This window comes from Gossypium arboreum, chromosome 6 (assembly GCF_025698485.1).
Source record: "Gossypium arboreum isolate Shixiya-1 chromosome 6, ASM2569848v2, whole genome shotgun sequence".
NCBI classification, from domain to species: domain Eukaryota; kingdom Viridiplantae; phylum Streptophyta; class Magnoliopsida; order Malvales; family Malvaceae; genus Gossypium; species Gossypium arboreum.
In genome coordinates, this window is record NC_069075.1 from 78423680 (window position 1) to 78448133 (window position 24454).

The following is a 24454-nucleotide window of genomic DNA, read 5'->3' on the forward strand; positions in this document are numbered from 1 at the left end:
GTAAAAGGTGATAAATTACATAGGAAAAATCCTATATTTTTTTTAGTTTACAACTGTTCGAAGACAGTGGAAGAAAGAGAGCATATGAGTAAGGTTCCATCTGCTTCAGCAGTTGGAAGCCTTATGTATGTGATGCTTTGCACACGTCTAGATATCTGTTTTGCAGTAGGAATGGTTAGTCAATATCAGGCGAATCCAAGTCTCAGGCAATTAAAAGCTGTAAAGCATAAATTAAGGTATCTTAAAATAACCATAGATTATATGCTTGTGTATTCTAGGGAGAACCTTACTCCTGTTGGATACACAGACTCAAACTTCCAAACCTATAAAGATTTGAGGAAATCAACATTGGAAAATGTATTTGTTCTAGGCTGTGGAGCCATAGTCTAGAGAAGTGCAAAATAAACTTACATTGCTGACTCTATTATGGAGGCCGAATATGTGGCTACTTCTGAGGCAACAAAAGAAGCAATATGGCTTCGAAAGTTCTTAATTGAACTTGAAGTTATTCCAAAGTATGGAAAAAGCTATAACACTATATTGTGATAACAGTGTTGCAATAGCTAATACCGAGGAAATGAGAAGTCATAAGAGGATGAAACACATTAATCAGAAATGTCACCTGATACGAGAGGCAGTAGCTGAAGGAATTATAGATGTGAGGAAAGTAGATTTTGAAAATAAGCTTGCGAATCTGTTTACTAAGACTCTTGCAACTAGGAGTTTTAACAAACACGTCGAGGATATGAGAATGCGAAACATGACAAATTTACTTCACTAGGGCAAGTGGGAGATTGTTGGGAAATGTGCCCATATTGTAGTAAATATAAAAGTGTTTTCTATTTATTTGAACGATGAATAAATAAGGTTAATTTCACATTTCACTATTATGTCTTCTCTATTTTTTGTCTTTTATATTTTGCATGCATAGCAAAATTGTGACAAGAAAATATTAACTTATTGATTGTCTAAAGTTCAAACTAAAGATAAGTGGCATTGTAAAGAACGTTTACATTGCGAGAAAGACAACTTACTTCAGTAGATAATCTAAATGAACCCGTAATCCCGTAAAAGTATCAAAGGGAGCATTTGATTCAAATACTGAGAAGGATTATTATGTCGTCTACAATTTCAATTGGGGATATGACTAGTCTTGGCTATCAGAGAAGTTACCTCTACGAGTAGAGATATAGATGTATTCATTGGTAGAATGATACATTGGACTAGACCCAGGATGAATTAATTCTAAATTAATTTGTGAATTAATTCACTTGTGACGTTCATGATGTGATTTACCCAAATCCTGAGTTAGTCACTAAATCAGTAACAATCGAATCATCTTGAGGTATCGTAAGTGTGTCGCACCTGCATCACCAGACAGGCAGTGTCGGTGGCTACGATGACGACTTCTTGGTTGTAACAGCCCGTTTTTAAGTCAAATTAGAATACTGGTTTTAGGACCACAAATTTGATGTTAGAAAATTATTTTAATATTATTTATGTGTTTACAGCATGTTATTTGATGTGTTTGAAAATTTCATGAGCTAATTTTATTGTTTGAATAGTTAATTCGAGAAAAAAGACTAAATTGTGTAAAATGCAAAAGTTGTATTCTACTTGTTAAAGGTGTTAAATAGCTATGGTTTATTAAATTTAAGGTCCTTATATTGTAAATAGACCATTATAAGGGTGAGTGGACAAAGATGGACATGCATAAATTAATTTTAATGGTTTTTATTAAAGGTTAATATGGTAATTTGGTTATTAAAGTATTATTAATAAAACAAAAGCCATTTTTATTCTCTCATTATCATTTAGCCGAATTTCGAAGAAGGAAAAGAAAGCTTCCATGTCCATCTAGGGTTCGACACACTCTTGGTTTGATTAAGGTACGGTTTTAGCTCGATTTTTTATAATTTCTATGTTTTTGTAATCGTTGCTTCGTATTCTAGCTAGCCCGTGCCTTAATTTTTGAATTTGTTCATGATTTGTGAAGTGCCATTAATGAATATTTAAGCTTTTGAATGTTTGATAATGGAAAATGACTCTTTGTTGATAGATTTAAATGTTTTGTAAAGTGATTTTAGGCAAAAATGTATTTTTGGGATTTAATTGTGAAAAGTGTAAATTGAGGGGTTGAAATGTGAAATAAATGAAAGTTTAGGGCTGCTAAGGACCCTATAGAAATTCGAAACTCATGAATTTAGAAAGAAATTTGTAATTTGTGTTTTTATGTGATAAGGACTAAATTGTAAAAATGTGGAACTTTAGGGGCTAAAGTGTAAAAATGCCTAAATTTGTGCTTGTGGATTGAATTGAATGAATCAATGAATAAATGAGTTAATTTTGAATTCATATAGATCAAGAAAGAAAGAATTCAGATTTAGATTGGGGGAAAAGCAAGGTTATCGAATAGTCGATCCGATCCGTTAGTTCCGATTACGAGGTAAGTTCGTATGTGTTAATTTCATTATAAACGAATGTTAAATGCTTTGATATTGCATAAAATGTAATTATGAGATTACGGATAATGTTTGAATTGTGAATATGACTCTACGAATGTGTTCGACGATGAAATCGACGACTAAAACTTCCCAGTTGAACCTTAGGAATAGTTTAGGATGCTAGTGACATGTCATTAGGTTATTGTGTTGGCTTTGGGCCATGATATCGGCACTTCGGGTGCGATCAATACCTTGATTTGGCTATGGGCCATGGTATGGGTATTTTAGAGAGGAGTTACCTTAATTTGGCTATGGGCCATGGTATAGGTACTCTGGGATAAGTTACCTTGATTTGGCTACGGGCCATGGTATAGGTACTTATCGATTGAGATATTTGAGTATCTGATTTCTATTACGAATGGTTCAACTGGTAAACAAATGATATGGTTGAGAAAGAGGTTAGTACGAAGTGATAGAGGTATGTACGAAACCTATTCGAGTACTACATTGAGAAAGTTAAATGAGATGGTATTTGATCATGTTTTGAGACATGAGAAATGTTTGTGGTTAATGTGATTTTGATTTGGTAATGTGTAAATGGTTGTATTATGATAAATCGTAATTTATACATATTTTTACCCCATGTTTAACGTATTTTATGGATGATTTTTCATTAGAATTGGTGAATTTGATGCTCCTAATGCTTTAATTTCATGTTTTATACTTAGGAGAGCATAGGAGAGCAAAAGGAACGAGAAACGGGCCAAAAACAGAGAAAATGGGCCAAAGTATGAACTTAACACGGCCTGGACTTCCTCACACGGATAGACCACACGGCCGTGTCAATCTAGCAAAATCGAAGCACGACTCACACGGGTATAGCACACGCCCGTGCCATTCTAACAGGCTCAAACACAGCCTTAAGTAATCGCACACGGGCGTGTCACATGGGCGTGTCCTTGCCGAGCCCAAGTTAAGTCCAATTCGAAAAAGGCCACTTTTGAGGGCTCATAGGCATTCCAAAGCCTATAAATACACCCTAGAAGAGGAGAAAAAGAGGACACACAGAATAGGGGGTAAGGAATTACTCCCAGGAAGCCAATTGATTCATCTCAGAAACCGGATTCATCATCAAGACTGAAGATCTATCCTCAATTCCCCTTTAGGAGTTTTGGGTTTTATTTATGTTTTGTATTCTTTATTTTTCTGAGATGTTTTCTTATTTAGTTATGTACTAAATCCCCTAAATACCTAAGGGGAATGAAACCTAAGATGAATCTTGTTATTATTTTCTGAATCGTATGATAAATATTTAACTTGTTCTTAATTATGTGTTCTTAATTCTTGTTTTGATATCCCAGGATACTGATTCAAGATAAGCTCTTATTTAGAGGAGGAATAGACCCTGGCTAAGAGTACATTTATCATAATTAAGCGGAGTTGATTGCGCGCCTAGACATAGGGTGACAAGATTTTGTCAGATTAAGGTGAAACCTAATAAGGGGATCCATAGATCGAGTTAATGCAACCCTAGAGTGTTAATTAGAGAAAAGTATCGGTTATTCAATCTAGGGATTAGACGTTATTAGTCTTGAATAGGGATAATAACATAACTTAGGGATCTCTACGAAACAAGTTGAATGAATAAATTGTCCGATTCGAAGCCAGAATAACAAGTAAAGTCTAGGTGGATTTGTCCTTAGGTATTGTCTTAAGTCAATCAATTTTTCCCAAAAGCAATTCCCCAATTCTTTTCTCTGTGAGTTCTTAGTTTAGATAATTAGTTAATTAAAACAAAATCCCATTATTCTTAGGATAGATAATAAAAAGACAGTCATTACTAGTACTTTTAGTTCCTTTGGGTTCGACAATCCGGTCTTGCTAAAACTATACTACTGTTCGATAGGTACACTTTCCTTCATCGCGATAATAGTTAGTTTCAAGAACGATTAATTATAAATATTTAAAACCTATCACGAAATAACGCGATCAAGTTTTTGGCGCCGTTGCCGGGGAACTAAAATATTAGGAACGCTTAATTTTTATTACTTTAGCCATTTATTTTTCTTGCAATTTAATTTAATTTTATTATTATTTATTAACTTACTTTTTCCTTCTCTTGGCAGGTTTTCATAGTTTATGACTAGAAGAAACCCGTCAGGACCATTACTTTTGGACGAAGAAATCGATCGCACAATACATAGAAACCAAAGAGAAATAATGCAAAGCTTAAGATACACGGAGAACAAGCAAGAAGACGATACTCAACCCCCAAACGAAGAGATGGCTGAAAACCAAGGCGATCAGCTACCTCCCACAATTGCGGTTAATCAAAATCCTACTCCATGCACTATGTATGATTATGCTAAACCCTCTTTAACAGGAACTGAATCGAGCATAGTTAGACCTGCTGTAGCTGCAAATACTTTTGAATTAAAACCTAACACTATTCAAATGATACAACAATTTGTTAAGTTTGATGGTTTGCAGGATGAGGATCCCAACGCTCATTTAGCCAACTTTTTAGAACTACGCGATACATTTAAATCAATGGCGTTTCTGATGATGCCATTCGTCTTCGGTTGTTCCCCTTTTCATTGAGGAACAAAGTTAAACAGTGGTTGAACTCGTTACCACGAGGGTCAATTACTACTTGGGAACAAATAACCGAAAAAGTTTTACTAAAATATTTTTCGCCGGCTAAAATGGCTAAATTATGTAATGATATCTCTTCTTTTGTGCAAATGGATTTAGAAACACTCTACAATGCATGAGAGAGATACAAGGACCTTCTGAGAAGGTGCCCTCACCATGGGTTACCGCTTTGGCTCCAAGTACAAACATTTCACAATGGTCTGAATCCTTCGACTCAGAAAATAGTTGACACAGTAGTGGGCGAAACCATCAATAATAAAACACCGGAAGATGCTTATGAGTTTATAGAGAAGATGTCACTGAATAACTATCAGTGGCAAGTCATGAGGACAAAGCCAACAAAAACAGTTGGCGTTTATAACGTCGATTTGGTCACCATGCTCTCTAATCAGGTAGAACTCTTAAATAAAAAGATTGACGGTTTTCTTAATTCTTCACAGGTTCACCCAGTAATGTAGTGCGAAGCAAGTAGTGGTGGAACAAACTATTCGGAATACCAACCTTATGGCCACAACATGGATAACGAGCAATTAAACTACATGGGTAATAATCCTCGACCTCAAAACAATCCATATAGTAACACTTATAATGCAGGTTGGAGGAACCATCCCAATTTCTCGTGGGGTGGTCAAGGAAATCAAAGACCACAACATCTTCTGGGCTACCAACAACCACCCTACCAACAGGAAAAGAAGCCAAATCTTGAAGAGATGCTCTCAAAGTTCATATTAGTGTCAAAAACCCATTTTCAGAACATCGAGACAGCACTTAAGAATCAACAAGTATCGATCCAAGGGTTCGAGACTCAGATAGGCCAGCTTTCCAAACTAATCTCCAAATAACCACAAGGTAGTTTGCCAAGTAATACCGAACCTAACCCAAGGGAATAACTCAACGCAATTAATATTTAAGATGACGAAAGAATCGTTGAGCCTAAACCAGAACTGAGGTACGAAACTGTGGTAAGCAAAGGTCAAGGTGAGGTAGATTATAATAAAAACAAACTAGTGACTGTCGAATATAAACCTCGTTTGAGATACCCCAACGCGGCAAGGAAAGACCGCTCAGATGAACAATTTGGTAAATTCCTTAAACTCTTAAAAGAATTACACATTAACTTACCGTTTATTGAAGCTCTATCGCAGATGCCAAATGCAATGAAATTTTTAAAGGAGTTGGACGAGGCGTCGCATGTGAAGCTGAATGTAGTTTGCTCAGCCATTCTCCAAAATAAACTACCCAACAAACTAAAAGATCCAGGGAGTTTTACGATTCCTTGCTTAATTGGTAGTTTAGACGTTAATTATGCATTGGTGGATCTAGGGGCTAGTATCAATGTCATGCCTTAAAAAATGTTTAAGCAACTAGGTCTCGGGAAACCCAAACAGACTAGGATGAGCATTCAATTAGCAGATAAAACTATAAGATTCTCTAGAGGTATTATTGAAGATGTGCTAGTTAAAATCGATAAATTTATATTTCCCGTTGACTTTATTGTTCTAGACATAGAAGAGGATAGCAACACTCCCTTAATCCTAGGAAGGCCCTTTTTAGCAACTACTAAAACCATCATTGATGTTGGCACAAGTGAACTCATACTCTGGGGTGGGAGATGAAACAATCACCCTTCAAGCTTGAAATTCTGGCAACACATCAGGGATTGAAGGTAATTATTTAAACTATCCTACTAAAACTAACAATATGGTGCAACCTACTTTGCAGAAAATGAGTCTGAAGGAAGCACGTGATTCGTTCTCAAGCAATAGTAGAGGACCTGTTCATGAAGATCAAAGACTACAAATTGAGGAACTCGATGAATGGCGAACACACATACCAAGAACACCCGAAAAATCGAAACTACGCCAAAACGAGCCCGATACCTCTCCAAATAACCTTAAGGTTGGTGATAAGGTCTTATTAGATGCCACGGATCCCCACATTGTCACTACCACACTGAATAAGGAAATCCCTTTTACGGTACTCAGTATTTTTCCATTCGGTATGGTGGAGGTGAGTTATCCCAAGTTCGGCACTTTTAAGGTAAACAACACCCGATTAAAACCCTATTTTTATGAGATTGATAGCAGGAATGAGGAGTATAAACTCCTCAAACCACATGACTATTCACTGGAGAGGTAAGTCAAGCTTAGACTATAAATAAGCGCTTTTCGGGAGGCAACCCGAGCACTAACAATATTAATTTCTTTAAATTTTGGTATTTAACTCCTAAATTACTAATAGAAATCTTGAATACCAGTTTTTTCACAGAGACACGGCCAAGCACACGGGCGTGCTTAAGGCCGTGTGAAAATAGGGCAAAAGATTTCCCCAATACGGGCTACGATTAAACGCCACAGCCGTGTGATATGGCCGTGGTCGAGCCTACCAAAACAACACGGGCATACCACACGCCCGTGTGGAAGAACCATGGGCGAACCTGATAAAACAACATGAGCGTGCAACACGCCCGTGTCTAACACCCGTGGTCAAACCTGCCAAATTAACACAGGTGTGGAGCTTGAACACACGGGCGTGGCAGAAGCGAACGAAGCTAGACACGGCCGGATTACACGGCCGTGTAAACTCACACATCCGAGGAACACGGGCGTGTACTAAATGTCAGATGAGCCCAAATTTGAATTTCGTGAATCACACGGGCTGAAATTGGGGAACACGGGCGTGTGCCATGGCCGTGTGCCTCAAAATCTATAAATACCTTGCACTATTCACTTTCTTCCCCATTCAAAAACCCTAACCCTAGCCGCTGTAACTCCACACGGCCCCCCTGCCACGCCCGTGCACTGTCTACAACTCCATTCTCGATGCCCACTCTCTTCCCTTAGCGTTTGTTTACTCTTTTTTCTTTTATTTCACTGATTTATAATGCTATTTATCGTATTAATCTATGTTTTTCATGGTATTTCCATATTGATAATCACAAAAATTTCATTTATCAAACAAGTTATCATCTTTCTCATGTTTAAAATCTTCCTCATTACATGATTCCTACACTTCATGTAATTAGTTAGAAGTAAATATTCATGGCTAGGATAGTTGAAATAATCATGCATATTATGTTGACATCTCTTTTCATTCATATAGTATTTTGCATTCCATTCCTTGCCATTTTTACTTATATCACCATGCTCATGCCACATCAAAATGGGTCATTAAACTTATTGTTTTAATTTAGTAATTGTGGCTGAATATATTCATGCATTTTCCTTTTTGAATTTAGTCGCATTCCTTTTATATATTATAAATTGTCCACTCATCAAAAAGATGAATTGATGTTTCCACTTGTAGGTACACAATGTTGTCTTCAAGAGGAAAGAAAACCGTCGTACCAGCCTCGAAGAAGAGGAAGGGAGTGTCATCTTCCGCGGGTCCAATCTCGAAAATTCGTCACCCTCTCCTACAGTTCCCCCGAGGGCCCCAAGAAGAGCTTTTTCAAATACTTCAGGCCCGACCCTTAATTGCAGGCCGCTGCATCGACTGGGCTGTCATAGAACAAGTTCAGATGGCTGACGAGATTCGGGCTCTCCTAACCACCGACCCTTGGGAGCTGTTCTTCGGGATTATTGAGCTGACATACCTCGAGCTCACAATGGAACTCTGCTCAACGTTCCATCTTCAGACCGTAATGACTAGGTAATCCCGGCATGGTCCAGTTTCGCTTAGGTGGGTTAATCCACCAGCTAGCGTTCTAGAGTTTGGTGCTGCACTAGGCTTATATACGGAGGAGTTCAAGGAGAAGAATGAACTATATGCTCTCAATTGCCACATACATTTCTCTCCCTCAAAATGCTGGCCCCTAGCACGTCTTCCTACAATCCTAGCCACTCGAAGGCATTAGTTCTCCCACCATCCCTGAGGTACTTACATGCTATTTTAGCTCACACGATTACAGGGAGACGATAATGCACTGGCATCATCAACACCCACAACGTCTACTTCTTATGGTGCATGTTGCAAGGGCAGGTCATCGACCTTGCCTATTTCATCGCCCTTGCAATTCAGCACCAGACGGAGCTTCATCGGAAGAAGTCATCTCCATTGGCCCCTACGTGACTCAGGTGGCACGACACTTCGGGCTCCTCAACACCGTGGCCCAAGAATCATCCCTCACCCTCATTGGCCAGATGTCTCCACAAGGCATCTCGAGCATGCTTAGCATGAGGATGATCGAGAGGCGCCGAGGAACCTACCCTCCCCAGTACCGTCTCGCCCAATCTACCGAAGAGGAGACCTACGAGGACATTCCTGATGATGTCCCCCCACAGCACGAGGACCCACCGACTCAGCCACCCCCCACAGCACGAGGACCCACCGACTCAGCCACCACCACCCTCTCGTCCAGTTCATGCAGCGGCTTCATATGCTGACATCTCTGAGCGCCTCACCCGATTTGAGCAGCAGTGTTTTCAACGATTTGACAACATTGATACTACTGTATAGCAGATTTGTCAGCACCTCCATATCTCATCGCCAGTCCCACCTCGTGAACCATCCAGCAATGAAGATGTTTAAAAATATTTATTTCTTATTTTATGTTTTTAATTTTTATTCAAACTACTTTTTATTTTTATTAGATTTTAGAAATTGTATTTTTAATTATTAAATTCGGTTATTTCTTTTTGAGTAATTATTCTTCCTAATATCCCCTAAAAGTTTCTTGATTTTATCACAGTTATATAGAGCTCTTAAGCTCATCGTCACATAGGAATTAAAACTCCACCGGGAAAGGTTCTCCACGACTGCCATGTCCTGATCGATCACGACCATAGCTACCACTAGATATAATATTCTTTTGGCGCAGAACTTATGGCCTAATGAACCACTACGACCGTCAAAGTATCCTCCTCCACTCTTGAACCGATTCCTCTCCAAAACTCCAGTTCGAGGATTTCATCATACAAGAAGTTTCACTTCTCTCCCTATCTTATTTTTATACTCTAATATCTATCTTTGTACATTGAGGGCAATGTATATCTTAAGTGTGGGGGGTATTTATTTCATTATAAGAAAAATCCCTAAATAATTACCTTGTTCTCTTGAAAAGCTCTCATATCATATTTAGGATAAATTTTAATTGATTTATGATTTTGATTGATATATCTTGAATTAAAACATAGGCATTTATGCATTGATTGTTTAAACTTTAAGACATTAGAGAATCAAGAATGCTAAGTTGATTTTTAAGAATTTAAAGTTATAGGTTGTTTCCCCAAGTCTAGGTATTACTTTGAATTGGAATTCACGAGTCTAAACATCAAAAAGCCATAATTTTTGTGAGATTTTTGAGCCTTTTGAGCATCTATTAATCCTTTCATGCTCACTTTTATTATTGCTTTGAGTGCGTCAGTATTGAACTGTTATTCTAGAACTTGCTTGATTATGCATGTCGAGACCACACCATTTGATTTGATATGTCAAAATGATTAAGACACTTAGGATTAACCCACTCATGCCATGAAAAGCCTACCTTCACGATTAACCCCTAGTAAGCCCCCTTGAGCCTAACAAGTCATTTCTTATTTTACCTTTAATATTAACCTTTAACCCATTATTGTTGAAATCCCCTAAATTAATCCCTATTTTTGTCGAGATTTGAGTTGAATAGATTGCTTAGCTATGTTTTGTTCTTAATAGTTAGTCTATATTATTTAACTTGTTCTTTAAAAAAAAAACTATGTATACATATTTGTAATTTCATATTCTGAGAGAAGCTCTGTTGTACGCAAATGAAGACAAACTCTTTTTCTAGTTAGGCAATTTTTCAATTCAATCTCGATTCTAACCCTTTCTTTCAGCTTGTGATCATACCCCCCTAACCAAGCCTCACTACAACCCTCTAAAGACCTTTTGATTGATGTATCATCTTAAATTATAGCTGTGGAGATTTGATTTTCATACAAGCCTATGGTAATGACTTTTCATTATTGACTATTGAGTGATTTGAGTGAATCTTTAGTGAAGATGTGAAACTCTGTGATATTCTGAATTAAAGGTAATTACTTAGATGCGGAGAGACACTTATGTTTGCATGATTAAATACTCAACTTGGAATGTTTGAAACTTTTATGTTCTTTTAGTTAAATTCTAAATGTATGATTACCTATGGATTATTTTGAGATATTATCGATAAGAATTATAAGTTGAGGAGAATTTATTTTGATTATGAGTTGAGGATTTTGCTTGAGGACAAAGAAATGCTTAAGTGTGGGGGTATTTAATAAATCGTAATTTATACATATTTTTACCCCATGTTTAACGCATTTTATGGATGATTTTCCATTAGAATTGGAGAATTCGATGCTCCTAATGCTTTAATTTCATGTTTTATACTTAGGAGAGCATAGGAGAGCGAAAGGGACGAGAAACGGGCCAAAAACAGAGAACCTGGGCCAAAGTACGAACTTAACACAGCTTGGAGTTCCTCACATAGGCATACCACAGGCCGTGTCAATCTGGAAGAATCGAAGCACGACTCGCACAGGTATAACACACGCCTGTGCCATTCTAACAGGCTCAAACACGGCCTGAAGTAATTGCACACGGGCGTGTCCCTGCCGAGCCTAAGTTAAGTCTAATTCAAAAAAGGCCACTTTTGAGGGCTCATAGGCATTCCAAAGCCTATAAATACACCCTAGAAGAGGAGAAAAAGAGGACACACAAAATAGGGGGTAAGAAATTACTCCAAGGAAGCCGATTGATTCATCTCAGAAGCCGGATTCATCATCAAGACTGAAGATCTCTCCTCAATTCCCCTTCAAGAGTTTTGGGTTTTCTTTATATTTTGTATTCTTTATTTTTCTGAGATGTTTTCTTATTTAGTTATGAACTAAATCCCCTAAATACTTAAGGGGAGTGAAACCTAAGACGAATCTTGTTATTATTTTCTGAATCGTATGATAAATATTTAACTTGTTCTTAATTATGTGTTCTTAATTCTTGTTTTGATATCCCAGGATACTGATTCAAGATAAGCTCTTATTCAGAGGAGGAATAGACCCTGGCTAAGAGTACATTTATCATAATTAAGCGGAGTTGATTGTGCCCTAGACATAGGGTGACAAGATTTTGCCGGATTAGGGTAAAACCTAATAAGGGGATCCATAGATTGAGTTAATGCAACCCTAGAGTGTTAATTAAAGAAAATTCTCGGTTATTCAATCTAGGGATTAGACATTATTAGTCTTGAATAGGGATAATAACATAACTTAGGGATCTCTACGGATCAATTTGAATGAATAAATCGTTCGATTCGGAGCCAGAATAACAAGTAAAGTCTAGGTGGATTTGTCCTTAGGTATTGTCTTAAGTCAATCGATTTTTCCCAAAAACAATTCCCCAATTCTTTTCTCTGTGAGTTCTTAGTTTAGATAATTAGTTAATTAAAACAAAACCCCATTATTCTTAGGCTAGATAATAAAAAGACAGTCATTACTAGTACTTTTAGTTCCTTTGGGTTCGGCAATCCGGTCTTGCTAAAACTATACTACTGTTTGATAGGTACACTTGCCTACATCGCGATAATAGTTAGTTTCAAGAATGATTAATTATAAATATTTAAAACCTATCACGAAATAACACGATCAAATTACATTTATTTGATGAATTGAGTTATTCACTTAGAAACTTACCAAGCTAAGAAGCTTACTTTGTGTTATTTGTCTATGTTTTATAGTGAATTAAAGCTAGCTCGGATCCAGGAGTCGTCGGGAACATCATCGCACTATCAAACACTTAAGTTGGTACTTTTGAGTTGCGTATATATAGTATATGGCATGTTTAGGCTAGTTGTGATACTTTAGTTGAGAATATAGCCATGTGAGTTGGCTTGTAAATATATATATTTGTTTTGTATATATAGCCATGAGTGATGGCTTATTTTGGTATGTTTTGGTATAAATATGATTATGGTTTCATAATTGCTCAAATGGTTATATTTTAAGTTTGGTAAAGGATCTATATGGTATGATTGAAGTTGATAAATTGAGAAGTTATATGATTGTGAATTAATGCTTGATGATATAAGTATTTGAATAGGTAATTGGCATTGATTTGAGTATTGATTTTGGTTGAAATGGTTATGGTATTAATTGTGTAAATTGATGATGATTTTGGTTTCCTATTGTTTGATGAAAGGGTACCATTTTGGTTAATTAGGTAAACATGAGTAAGGGTGGAAAATTGGCCTTACAAATAGCCTATTTTTGTCCACATGGGCAGAGACACGAGCGTGTGTCTTAGCTGTGTGCGACACATGGTCATCCTACACGGCCGTGTATCCCTTAGTGTTGAAATTGAATTGAAGTTAGTATGCTCCACATAGCCTCACACACGGACGTGTGACTGGCTGTGTGGCACAAGTCAGTATACCCCCTAAATGGCACATGGCCTAGCACACAGGCATGTGACTTGGCCGTGTTGCATAAGTCAGTATACCCTACAAGATTGGCACGGCCTTGTACATGGCCTGGCACATAGGCTGTGTGGCCACTTTAGAGCGCACACGGGCTAGACACACAGACGTGTGGTTGACCTTGTGACCGAAGTCAATATGTATGCCCTGTTTTCATACGGTCTGTGACACAGGTGTGTCTGAAGCCGTGTGAGACACACGGCTTGTTCACATGGCCTTGTGACCTTTATATGTTTGAAATTTATCTAAGTTTCCAAAATTTTCATATGTTATCAGTTTAGTCCCAAACCAATTCTAAAGCATGTTTTAGGCCTCGTAGGCCTTTATAAAGGACAATGTGATTGTGTTGAATGGTATTTAAATATGAATGCATAAATGTATGAGTTATGTATGCTAAATGACGTGTATTGATCGGTAATACCTCGTAACCTTATTCTGACAGTGAATATGGGTGAGGGGTGTTACACTGGTGGTCGACGGTGGTTGGTCATCAGTGGTTGAACAATAGAATAGTTACATTCCTACTAAAAGTCCACCAGGGATTTTGATTTTAGGTTAATTATTCCAAAAATAATATTATTTTAATAGTTTAATATTAAGTTAAATTTAATGCTTATCTTAATAATATTTTATTAATTTAATATTAACTTTATTATCTTAATATTAAATTTAATTTAATATTTATCTTATAGATAAACATTCTATTATTTTAATAAGATTTAATATTAAATTTAATCTAATATTTATCTTGATAAATATTATATTAATTTAATATTGAAGTTATTAAGTTTAATTATAGTTGAACTCTCTAAAATCTCCCTATATAAAGAGAGCCTTGGGTCATTATTTACACACACTTGAATTTAAGAGAAAGTTGTAGAGAGGAAATTCTCTAAAGAGATTATTTCATAAAATTTCTAGAGATATTTTTCTGATTTACAACTTGACCCAAAATTTTAGAGAAATTACAAAATTACCCCACTGGTAATTTTTGTGAATTTTTTATTCGAATCGAGCCCATATTTTGCAGATGTGAGCTTAAGAATAACGAAGAAGATTACTTGGTCGAAGCGCTCATCTTAGACAAATCGAAAATGTACAATTTTGATTAAGTGTTATACTTTAGATATCAGAACCAAGATCTTGTTTTGGAAAAAATTTTAAAACTCTGGTTTTTCCCTAAATTTATTTTTCGCTGTATTTTCCAAATCCGTTTTTCCAACAGGTCGACGATTGTGAGCTGAATTCCTTATTGGTTGAACTTCTGACACATGTTTTTGGTACAAGCCTCTACTCTTCTTCATATTTGTTCGTAGTTGATTGCGACCGGTTGCTTCTCAGTTATCATTGTGCATACTTCGGTCTAGGAATAGGTGGTTGAAAAGATGATCCACTTGATAGAACAATGCTTCTGGAGGTGTTTGCGCCACCATTGGCTTAGGGGTATAACTATATTGTGTTCCGTACACTGGTGGCATAACAACTGGACTCTCGGTTGGTGGTAAAAACATGGACGACCTATACATCGAAAATGTCGATGGCATCTACGTGTAATATACTGGGGACAGAGGTTCGAAAATAAAACCTAGCATCGAAGTAGAAGAAGAAAAGTATGGTGGAATATATGGTGTATGTGTAAAAATGATAGGGTTCACATACGCACCAAAATAGGATGACACATACTAACTAAGGGGTAGTGTGGGCATCGGTGTCGGTGTCGACTCTGAAGTAGGTGCAGACGACGGGCCCTCGTCGCAAGACCTTGGATATATCGGTGGCCATCGTGGCCTCCTCGTATGTGATTGCCCACCCTATCTTCTTCACTCAACAAGTATGGCTTGCCAAGAAGCCTAAACCAAAGCATGTACTCCGAATCACAAACTAACTCCGGAGCGACAATGGCCTTACGAGGAGGTAAAAACTTATAATGATTGTTCCATATGTTAATATATTCGGCGTGGAATCTAATCTAATCCTCATCTGGCCTCATTTGCAAGTCAATAGGATGTAGATCATTGAGGTCCTAAGGTACCATTAGAATCGATTGCCTGAACCCAAATTGCTGCAACACCCAATTTGACTCATGCATCTCTGACGATGAATAGTATATATATATAACTAGTTTTTTATAATTTTAATATAATTTGTATGGACACCATACGAGGGTCCAGCGATTCAGGAATGCATCTCGTCCGACGGGATTCACTAGGAATTCGAACGAGATGCATTCACGATCACTGAACCTCGTATGGTGTCCATACAAATTATATTAAAATTATAAAAAACTAATTATATATATATACTATTAAATCTCAAATTAAATACATGAATATTATATAATTTCAAATTTAAAAAAAATACTTACCTCCGCTTCAGATTGTTGGTCTAATAGAAGTCGTAGATCTCGCAACTCTTTCAGTAGTTTCGCGTAACTCAGCCCATGATTCCACCTATTGAAATAATTTGTTAACAAAATAATTCAAACTTTAAATTATTTTATTACGGTAAATAATTTATCTAATGAATTTTACCTTGTTACGAAAGGAAACGTGTAAGGGTAGTTTGCTTCAGAATGTAAAATGGCAGTTGATACTACGCCCATGACTGTAGTAGTAGCATGCAACCACCAATTTTAATTTTTCATGGTTGTGTTGCCTAACACATCTCCAGTACAAGGTTGCCAACACGACGAACCCCTAATTGAGTTCACCTGCTTCTTTAAAGTTGACGAGTTTCAGCAACCACCTTAAATAGACGAGATTTTGTGATGTATCTGGCATTAGGATACCCTCGATAATCATAAGGATGTAAGCCCGAGCATGTTGTTCTCTTTTGACTTCAGTCGAATCCTCATCGAGCTCATCAAAATTTCTTCTTAACTAAGTCATTTCTATCCAACCTTCAAAAAGTGTTTCCAGAACCAACCCCAAAAGTTTGTCGCATACCGCTTTCCAATCGGTATGAACAGTCTCAGTCAATACGGACCCATCCACTGGTAACTCGAGCTGTAACTGCATATCTTTTAGAGTGATGGTACACTCGCCGCATGAAACATAGAAAGTGTGCGTCTCCACCTTTCCTCCAACGCGCTTACGAGTTTCGGTCTAACTTACATCCCTACCTACAAGGGCCACGTGCGAAAAACTTACTTCTCTTAAAGGTGATGGAGGAGCGGGTAGATTACGAATGTTGGATTGCAAAATTCGATCTTCCGCCTATTCAAGAAAAAAAATACAAAATATTAAATTAAAATATAATAAAAATATAAAAATTATACAACATTAAAATATAATAAGAAATATTCTTACCATATGCAATTGATTGACAAAAATGTGGTTATTATAATGACGGATTAGAGAATTTGAATTTGCCATTGATAATTTTAAAAAAAACCCAAAAATTTGTGTTAGAAAAATAATTTAAGAAAATGTTAAGATAACTTAAATAAAAAAGAAATAAAATTGAGAGAGCAAAAAAAAAATAGTGAATTTAAATGGGTATTGAGAGGAATTTGAGAGACAATTGAGAATCTGAGAGAGAGTTGAGATTGAATTGGAAAAAAATAGAATGCTAGGTTTATAAGAAAATAAATTTGACCGTTTGGGTAGGTGTCCAACGGCTAATTAAATAGTCATTGGAAAAATAGCCATTATTTTTTACTGTTAGGGGAAAAGTACTTCTAGTTGGAATTGTTTTCTAGGCAACACGCTGAAAATACTTCCAGTTAGAAGCACTATCTAAAAAATGGCCTATTTTTATAATTTTTATTAAAATCTATTATTTTTATTTGCCATTTATTGATAAATTAGTCCTCTCAATCATCTAAAATCTAGTTTTTTTTTTTGAAGGTACAAAATTTAGTGTTATACTAAATGGATTATGAATAAAAATAATCAAAGCCATCAAGAGAAAATAAGTTATAAATTAATTTTGTAAATAATGTAAAAAAATGTAAATAGCATAATCAAAAGTGAACAAAATAGTTGAGAAAACAATGGTGGGTGGTAGGAAATGGATTTTTCTGTTGATGTATCAGAAATAAACGGTCTAGATTTTATGGTTACAAAAAAATAAATTAGAATTGATTGTGGCGTATCCCTCTGTTCGTACATTCCTGTCCATCAAGATCTATCGCCCACCCCAAAAGAAAAGAAACCCTTCTCTAAAGATCTTGAATCTTAAAAAGACAAGAACAGAGAAAGAAAGAAAGAAAGTTGTTTGAAGAAAAGAAAAATTATTAATTTAGAGAATGTCTTTAACATGTGTGAAAATGTCTGAGGATGTTTGGTTAACTTGTCTTACACATGCATTGTCCACTGAAACTGAAGAGATCATGGGTCTTCTTCTCGGTGATATTGAGGTTTGTCTTTTTTTCCCTCCTCCTATATATGTTTGCATAAAATCCTTGTCTCAAAATCAATCTTTTTTTCTTTTCAAAAATTTTTAATGTAATTTATATGGCGCCTGATGTTAAAAGGGGGACTAATGTCAAAATTCTTTGGGTTTTTCGTTTTAATTTTTAGCTGAAATGGGTTCTTGTATTTTAAGTAAAAAATTGATCTAATTTTTCCAAGTTTTATTTATATGCTTTGGGTTATTGTTGAAGTCAAGTTTTAGTCTTTGATTTTTTCCTTCTGAATGTGTGTGCTTATAGTAAGCAGTAGATTATATATCTTAAATTTTTTTTTTGTTTAAGGGACTGAGTTTTACCAATTTCTTGTTCAGTTTGGATAATGCAAATAAACTGAAGAAATTCACACCTTACTCTTTCCTGATTTTGATGTGGAAATCCCCTTTATTGCATTAATTTTATACATTAGCAGATGTAGTTCTTGTTATGTATTTCTAAAAAGCAATGTTGGAAGTGTATCTACCTTTGGTTCATTTTGACTTTGTGGATTGTTGCATTCAATAAGCCATTTTTACTGAAACACGGTCCTAGGAACTTGAACCTCTTTATACGTAACATAACTGATGATAAGTCTGATCTTTTTAAACTTTGGTTTCATACGACAAAGAGTATTGCTCTGTAATATGATTGGTTTGTCTTGCACTTTTGTCATTCTATTTTCTGGATTTTATGATTCAGTTTATGTTCCTTTGTTCACCTCTTGCAAATTCCAGTACTCAAAAGATGGAAATGTCACTGCATTGATATGGGGAGCGTCACCACAATCACGATCTGATCGGCGGAAGGACCGAGTTGAGACAAATCCTGAACAGTTGGCAGCTGCATCAGCTCAAGCTGATATATCCTTAAATCTTTGTGCATTTTTTCTTTGTTGTTAATGAATTGGCGTTTGATTTTGTGTTCATTACAGTATAAAAGAAAATTAGTTCGCTGGTCACTAGTGTTGGCCTTTCCAGTGATTCCTAGTGATGATTTAAATCTTGTAAATCATGATAAGTGTCTAGAAGAGACTAGTTTATCGTGTTCGTTAGTAATTTGCCTAATTATCTAAAGCTTTAGTTTTCTAAATGTGCTTGCACTGTGTTTAATGTGAAATGATAATTTTTTCTGCTTAGCTGCTTTCACCAAAAGCCATTTTTAGAGCTAACTTGAATTTGTTAATTTCTGCAACTTACACCAAATGTCATTGGCATAAAAGTGTAGAGCTAGTATAACTTTTACCATAAATATCTTTTGTGTGTTCTGATTTAGTGACATGTTCAAGATTCTTAGCTTTGTTTTGAAATTAACTTCAAGGTACAGAATGACTGCATCGACTGGCAGAACAACACGAGTTATTGGGTGGTACCATTCACATCCCCATATTACTGTTCTTCCTTCTCATGTTGGTAAGTTTTGAACAATTAGTTTTGTTTTTGCAAAAAAACTTAATTTGCTGACCTAGCTTTTTGATAAGAAAAATATATTCGTCTGTTTGAAGCATTATATTGAAATAAGTTGGGAGAATAACATGATACTCTTTGTGTGTGCACTCTTTTGTTTAGGGGTGAGCGTTCGATCGAATCGAATGAAAAAATTTCGAGTTAATCGAGTTGACGAATCATATTTAATCTAATTTGATTTGAAATTTTCTCGAATCGAGTCGAGTGAAATGGAATTCGAATCGAATCGAATATATTTGTTTGAGTTAAATTTTAAAAAATAATTTTAGGTCCTTGTGCCCACTGTCACCTATCATAATAAAATTTATCCACTTAATCAAATTTTTTTTATTAACTTTCATCACCTCATAATTTATTTATTAATCTTTTATATACGGCTTAACTTCTTTGCTTGCTTAGTTGTTTCAATTATCTTTAGATTCTTGTCACTATGTATTTTGGAATAAAAGAATATATTAAATGTAAAAATGTGATTTTTTAATAAAAGTTATTTTAAATATAAAATGTGAAATTGATACCAATACAAAATTTTAGCACGAATATTTTATGGCATAGTTAATAATTCAATTTTAATATAAATATTCAATATGACTAAACAATTCAATAATATAAATAATATAAAATGTGAAATTTAATTTAATAATATAAATAGTATATATAAATAAAATTATTACTATTTATGTTTAGTGATTTTTGGATAATTTTGATTTTTATTTGAGAGTAAGGGTGAGAAGTAAAAGTTTAGGAGCAAAATAAAAAGTTTTGGGGAATAAAAGTTTGAGGGAAAGTAAACGGGGGAGTAAAATTTTGGAGGGAAAATATTAAAAAAAATATTTGGGGGATGAGTTTGGGGTAGATCGGAGGTGGATGGGAAGGGAGTAAAAGTTTAGGGGGAAAGCGGGAGGGAGTAAAAATTTTGGGGAAAAATAAAAAGTTTTAAGGGTTTTTGGGAGTAAAATTTTGAGAAAAAGTAAATGGGAGAGTAAAATTTTGGTGGGAAATGGATTTTGGGTAGATTGGGGGGTTGGGATGGGAGAGGAGTAAAAGTTTGGGTAGGAAAGTGAGGAGGAGTAAAAGTTTTGAGAGAAAAGTAAAAAAGTTTGAGAGTTTGGGGTAAAAATGTAAAATATTATAGTTTGATATTCAAATTATTCGAGTTATTCGAATTCGAAAACTCAACTCGATTCTAACTCGAAATTCGAAAAAAAATTCGAGTTGACTTGAATAACTCGATTCGTTTAACTCGAAATTCAAGTTTTTTTTTGATTTTTTCGAGTCGAATCGAATTTTGTTCACCCTTACTTTTGTTTCAGTTTGAGCAGAATTTTCACATGTACAGTTACCTTTTTGAAATCCTAAGTTGTTTTTGTTTGTTTACTTGTATCATGAATTATTGAATGTTCAAGTGCTTAGTCCTTTTTGCATGTCTAGGTTATTCAATTTTCGGTCACAGTCTCCTATTAACTATTGGATGTATTTTATATTTAATCCAATGGTTGCAAATTAAGATGATTGGTTTTCTAGTCCTGTTAATTTTCAACCTCGCAAGTGTGGAACCACATCCTTAATGACATTGTGTAGCTGATATGAGAGTGTTTGCTTATTGGTGAAACTTGACGAAGAGGATTCTTCATTGTGTAGGCACAGTGGGATTGTTTATTGATCAATACTTTTAACTGAAGCCCACTTTTGGTTTTTTCTTGTTAGATGGTGTCATATGTATGATTGATTTTGGGGCATTGAAAAGATTTTCTACTTTTACCTTCTGCAGATGTGCGGACTCAGGCAATGTATCAACTTCTAGATTCTGGATTTATTGGGCTCATATTTTCTTGTTTTAGTGAAGATACAAACAAGGTTAGTGCTTCATGCATACTAAATTGAAACCAATCTTATAGAAGTTCTTGTTAACCCGGGAAAGCTCGATAAGTATAATTGTGATAATTTCAGGTGGGAAGAATACAAGTCATTGCTTTTCAGTCATCAGATGGGAAACAGAATCATGTTACAGGACCAATTGCTTTATCACCACTGAATAGAAGCTCAGTTATCGATCTTGAGTCATCTCTAAGCTCTTCTGAAAATCCATTGTTGACATCTGGATCTGCAGAAGTAGATAGTCACATGCAAGACACTAGTGATTCCAGACCGGCTCAAGGATCTGCCAAGGTGCAATTTATGATTATTGAAGTTAAAATTTTTCATATGGCTTGTTAACGTATCAGGGCTCTTAAACGAGCGAAAGTGAGGAGATAAGTAATGCTTTAGATGATGGAATGGAACATTTTTGTATATTATGCTGCACAAATTTTAGTTTCCATAAACAAAGTGCTTTTTTAGATTTGTTGTTACTTTGCTTAAATTTTCTTTCTTAGTGATTGCTCTAATTTCCTCTGTGAGAATTTTTCTACTTGGAGAAATGCAAAATGTTTAGGCAAAAATGGGCTATTCCTGCTGTTGTCTATGTCTTTTTTCTGAAGAAAGTTTCTACAGAAAACAACAAACTGTATTCTCAATATGTAGGATCATCTGTATAGATAATATTGGATTGTTATGGTCTTTCTTGATAAAATGCGAAAAGATGTGTTTTGCAATAGCGGTGACTACTTCTTTTTTTTTTTTTTCTTTCATTTTGAATGGATACATGACTGTTTGTGAAATCTGCTCTACGTATTATCTCCATTTTATGCTTGTTTTTCCTTACGTTTCTCTTTCAAATGGGTTGTGCATATGGAATTTGACCAGAGTGGGATACGATCTGTAGACTTAGGAGGTTTCTTCGCCAATGCTGATGCCAGCTATCTAGGGCAAGAGCAAGGCAGAGGTTACTACAATACCAATAATATACAGAATGCTGTTGTTGATATTGATCCCATGGATATGTCGGAAAGCATGCAAGAAGCCATGCACCGCTCAAATTTGGACATGAGGTATACATGAGTATGTTCTTGGATCGCTCCATACATTATTGGAATTGGATATGCATAAACACGGAAACATGCGTAGATGTCTGGCATATGCCTACACTTATCTATACACACTCAAAAAATCTATCCAGAGTTTGCAGGAACTGTCAGTTTGATATACTCATATTGCATTTTTGTGTGTTGACAGTGGTGCAGAGTATGTCCGAAAAGAAATTCCTCTGCATGTTTTGCCAACATCTTCTCTTGTTAATCTTGACTCACCATTGAAGTCATTCACGGATTTGCAACGTGTACTATATGAAGAGGAGCGGGCTGCGTATAACCAAGCCATCTTGCAAACTATGAGGTTTTATTTTATAAGAAAGGATTTCTGTTTTCCTACCGTAACTTATTATTTTGTCACTGATTCTACCCTTTTCTTTATTTGACACAGAGATGGCAAAGTGCATCCCCTTTCTTTCATTCATCACACGTCTACATATCAGGCTTCAATGTGCAAGTTAATTGAATATTGGTTAGAAACAAATGCAAACCTCTTTGAATTATTTGTGATGCTTTTACTTTTGTACTCACGTTCATTCTTATTGATATACAGTTTAAGTCCTGCCATCAGTGCACTTCAGGATCGGCTAAAAGAGAACGAAATTCGGGTATGCAATTAAATTGTTTGATCGTTGAGATAAAAATAACATTTACTACCGTTAGTGCAGGTTATCTGTCACATCTGTGGAAGTTCCAGTAGTTGTTGCCAACTACGTTTATCAGTTTTGTGAAGACTTGTGCAGATTGCTTCTCTGATTTATAAACTGTGAATATGAGCATTGCTTTTTGTTTTTACGTACAAGACATGCTTGAAGGCATAAGATATGTTTCTATTTAAATGGTCTTTAGATACAGATAGTATCAATGCTATATTTCTCTTTGGTGATTATGGATCATATTATAAAAGTCTTTCCAATCTAAAATCTACTTTCGAGATTTGACATCTCCTGTTAAATCAGTTAGCATTGTTGACGGATGAAGCTCAGATGTTGGAGACCGAAGCCTCCAAGGGGAGTGGACCAAGTTCTCCACACACAGTGTCACATGGATTCCGAGGAAGCGCTTCAGTTGGCCAGAGAGATTTGCATAGTTCAACTGAACCCATCAGCATGAGGACATTTTCTGGTCCTGAGAGCAGAAGCAGAAAGCGGTCTTAATAAAATTTCTAGACCTAACCCTCTTCTCCCTGCATTTTGTGAGTAATGAATACCCAGTTCTGTTAATTGTTCTGCTAATGAATACCCAGTTCTGCTCTTCATATTACCAATGTTAGTGATAATGATATGATGTTTCTCTCTGTGAAAGCATGCATCTTTTTTTAGAAAGAAATGAAATCGAGCTACCATATATATGGATCATAAGTTGAATTATGTTACTAAATCCAATCTCAAAGTCTTTCGTATGTTTTCTCCACCTAATGATTATTTCTTTGTTTTCGAACCTGTATTCTCTAGGTTAAACATGTTTTGGGGTTTATCGGAGGAACATCTGCAACTCAATTGGAGGTATTGAAGTTCAAAACAGTTTGTAAGAGAGTTGTTAGTGATGGTTGCCTCCGTAGGAGTCTTTGAGGAAACAAACAATGGTGATGTACTGTAAATAGTCTTGTTTGGTTGTGATGTTGCAGTTTGGGGAGTTTCGAGTATCATGTTATTGACGAGGGGGAAGCAGATTTTTGCCCTTTTCTTGTTTTTATGTTTATTTTCCTTAAATGTACCTCTACTCTTTACTTCATATTCTCAATGAAATGTTGTTCACTATTTATTTATATGGTTAATATATATATTGGCGGTAGAACTTGTTTAATTTTCTTATCTAATTTGTTCCTAATTTTTTTCTTCAGAACCTAGATGGTTTTAACTTTTATTTCATCAATCTTTTACACTAACATCAATAGTTTGTGCTGACTTGGCATTACTAGTTAATTCGGTAATTTGGTGGTAGCTTTTGAGGCCAAAAAGTATAATTTTTATATGTGTTTTAGTAATTTTATATATATTTTATAAAATATTGGTTTTAGGTTATTATTTTGAAAATATATAAAATTATAAAATATTTAAATATATAAAGCCTATAATATATATATATATATATATATATATATA

General features: G+C 35.5%; 1 protein-coding gene and 1 non-coding gene across 2 annotated transcripts; one reads left to right on the forward strand and one right to left on the reverse strand.

Moving 5' to 3' along the window:
* Positions 1–5155: 5155 nt before the first annotated feature.
* Positions 5156–5262, reverse strand: LOC128294521 (small nucleolar RNA R71). The gene has a single exon (XR_008284830.1). It is a non-coding gene; the product is annotated as a small nucleolar RNA R71 (small nucleolar RNA).
* A 12267-nt stretch (positions 5263–17529) lies between these two features.
* On the forward strand, positions 17530–24146 carry LOC108465374 (uncharacterized). Its single transcript, XM_017765708.2, has 11 exons — positions 17530–17887; positions 18652–18777; positions 19239–19326; positions 21152–21237; positions 21331–21549; positions 22126–22310; positions 22495–22653; positions 22741–22821; positions 22903–22957; positions 23309–23544; positions 23804–24146. Exons 1-10 carry the CDS (start codon positions 17777–17779, stop codon positions 23504–23506), a joined length of 1308 nt encoding a protein of 435 aa, XP_017621197.2. The 5' UTR covers positions 17530–17776; the 3' UTR covers positions 23507–23544; positions 23804–24146.
* Positions 24147–24454: the final 308 nt, after the last annotated feature.

Bases quoted from the DNA above. Each gene is read 5' to 3' on its own strand.
- LOC108465374 (XM_017765708.2), top strand. From the start codon at position 17,777: ATGTCTTTAACATGTGTGAAAATGTCTGAGGATGTTTGGTTAACTTGT. The intron at 19,327-21,151 runs GTAAGTTTTGAA...TACCTTCTGCAG, and splicing joins TGTTCTTCCTTCTCATGTTG to ATGTGCGGACTCAGGCAATG. The intron at 21,550-22,125 runs GTGCAATTTATG...GAATTTGACCAG, and splicing joins CGGCTCAAGGATCTGCCAAG to AGTGGGATACGATCTGTAGA.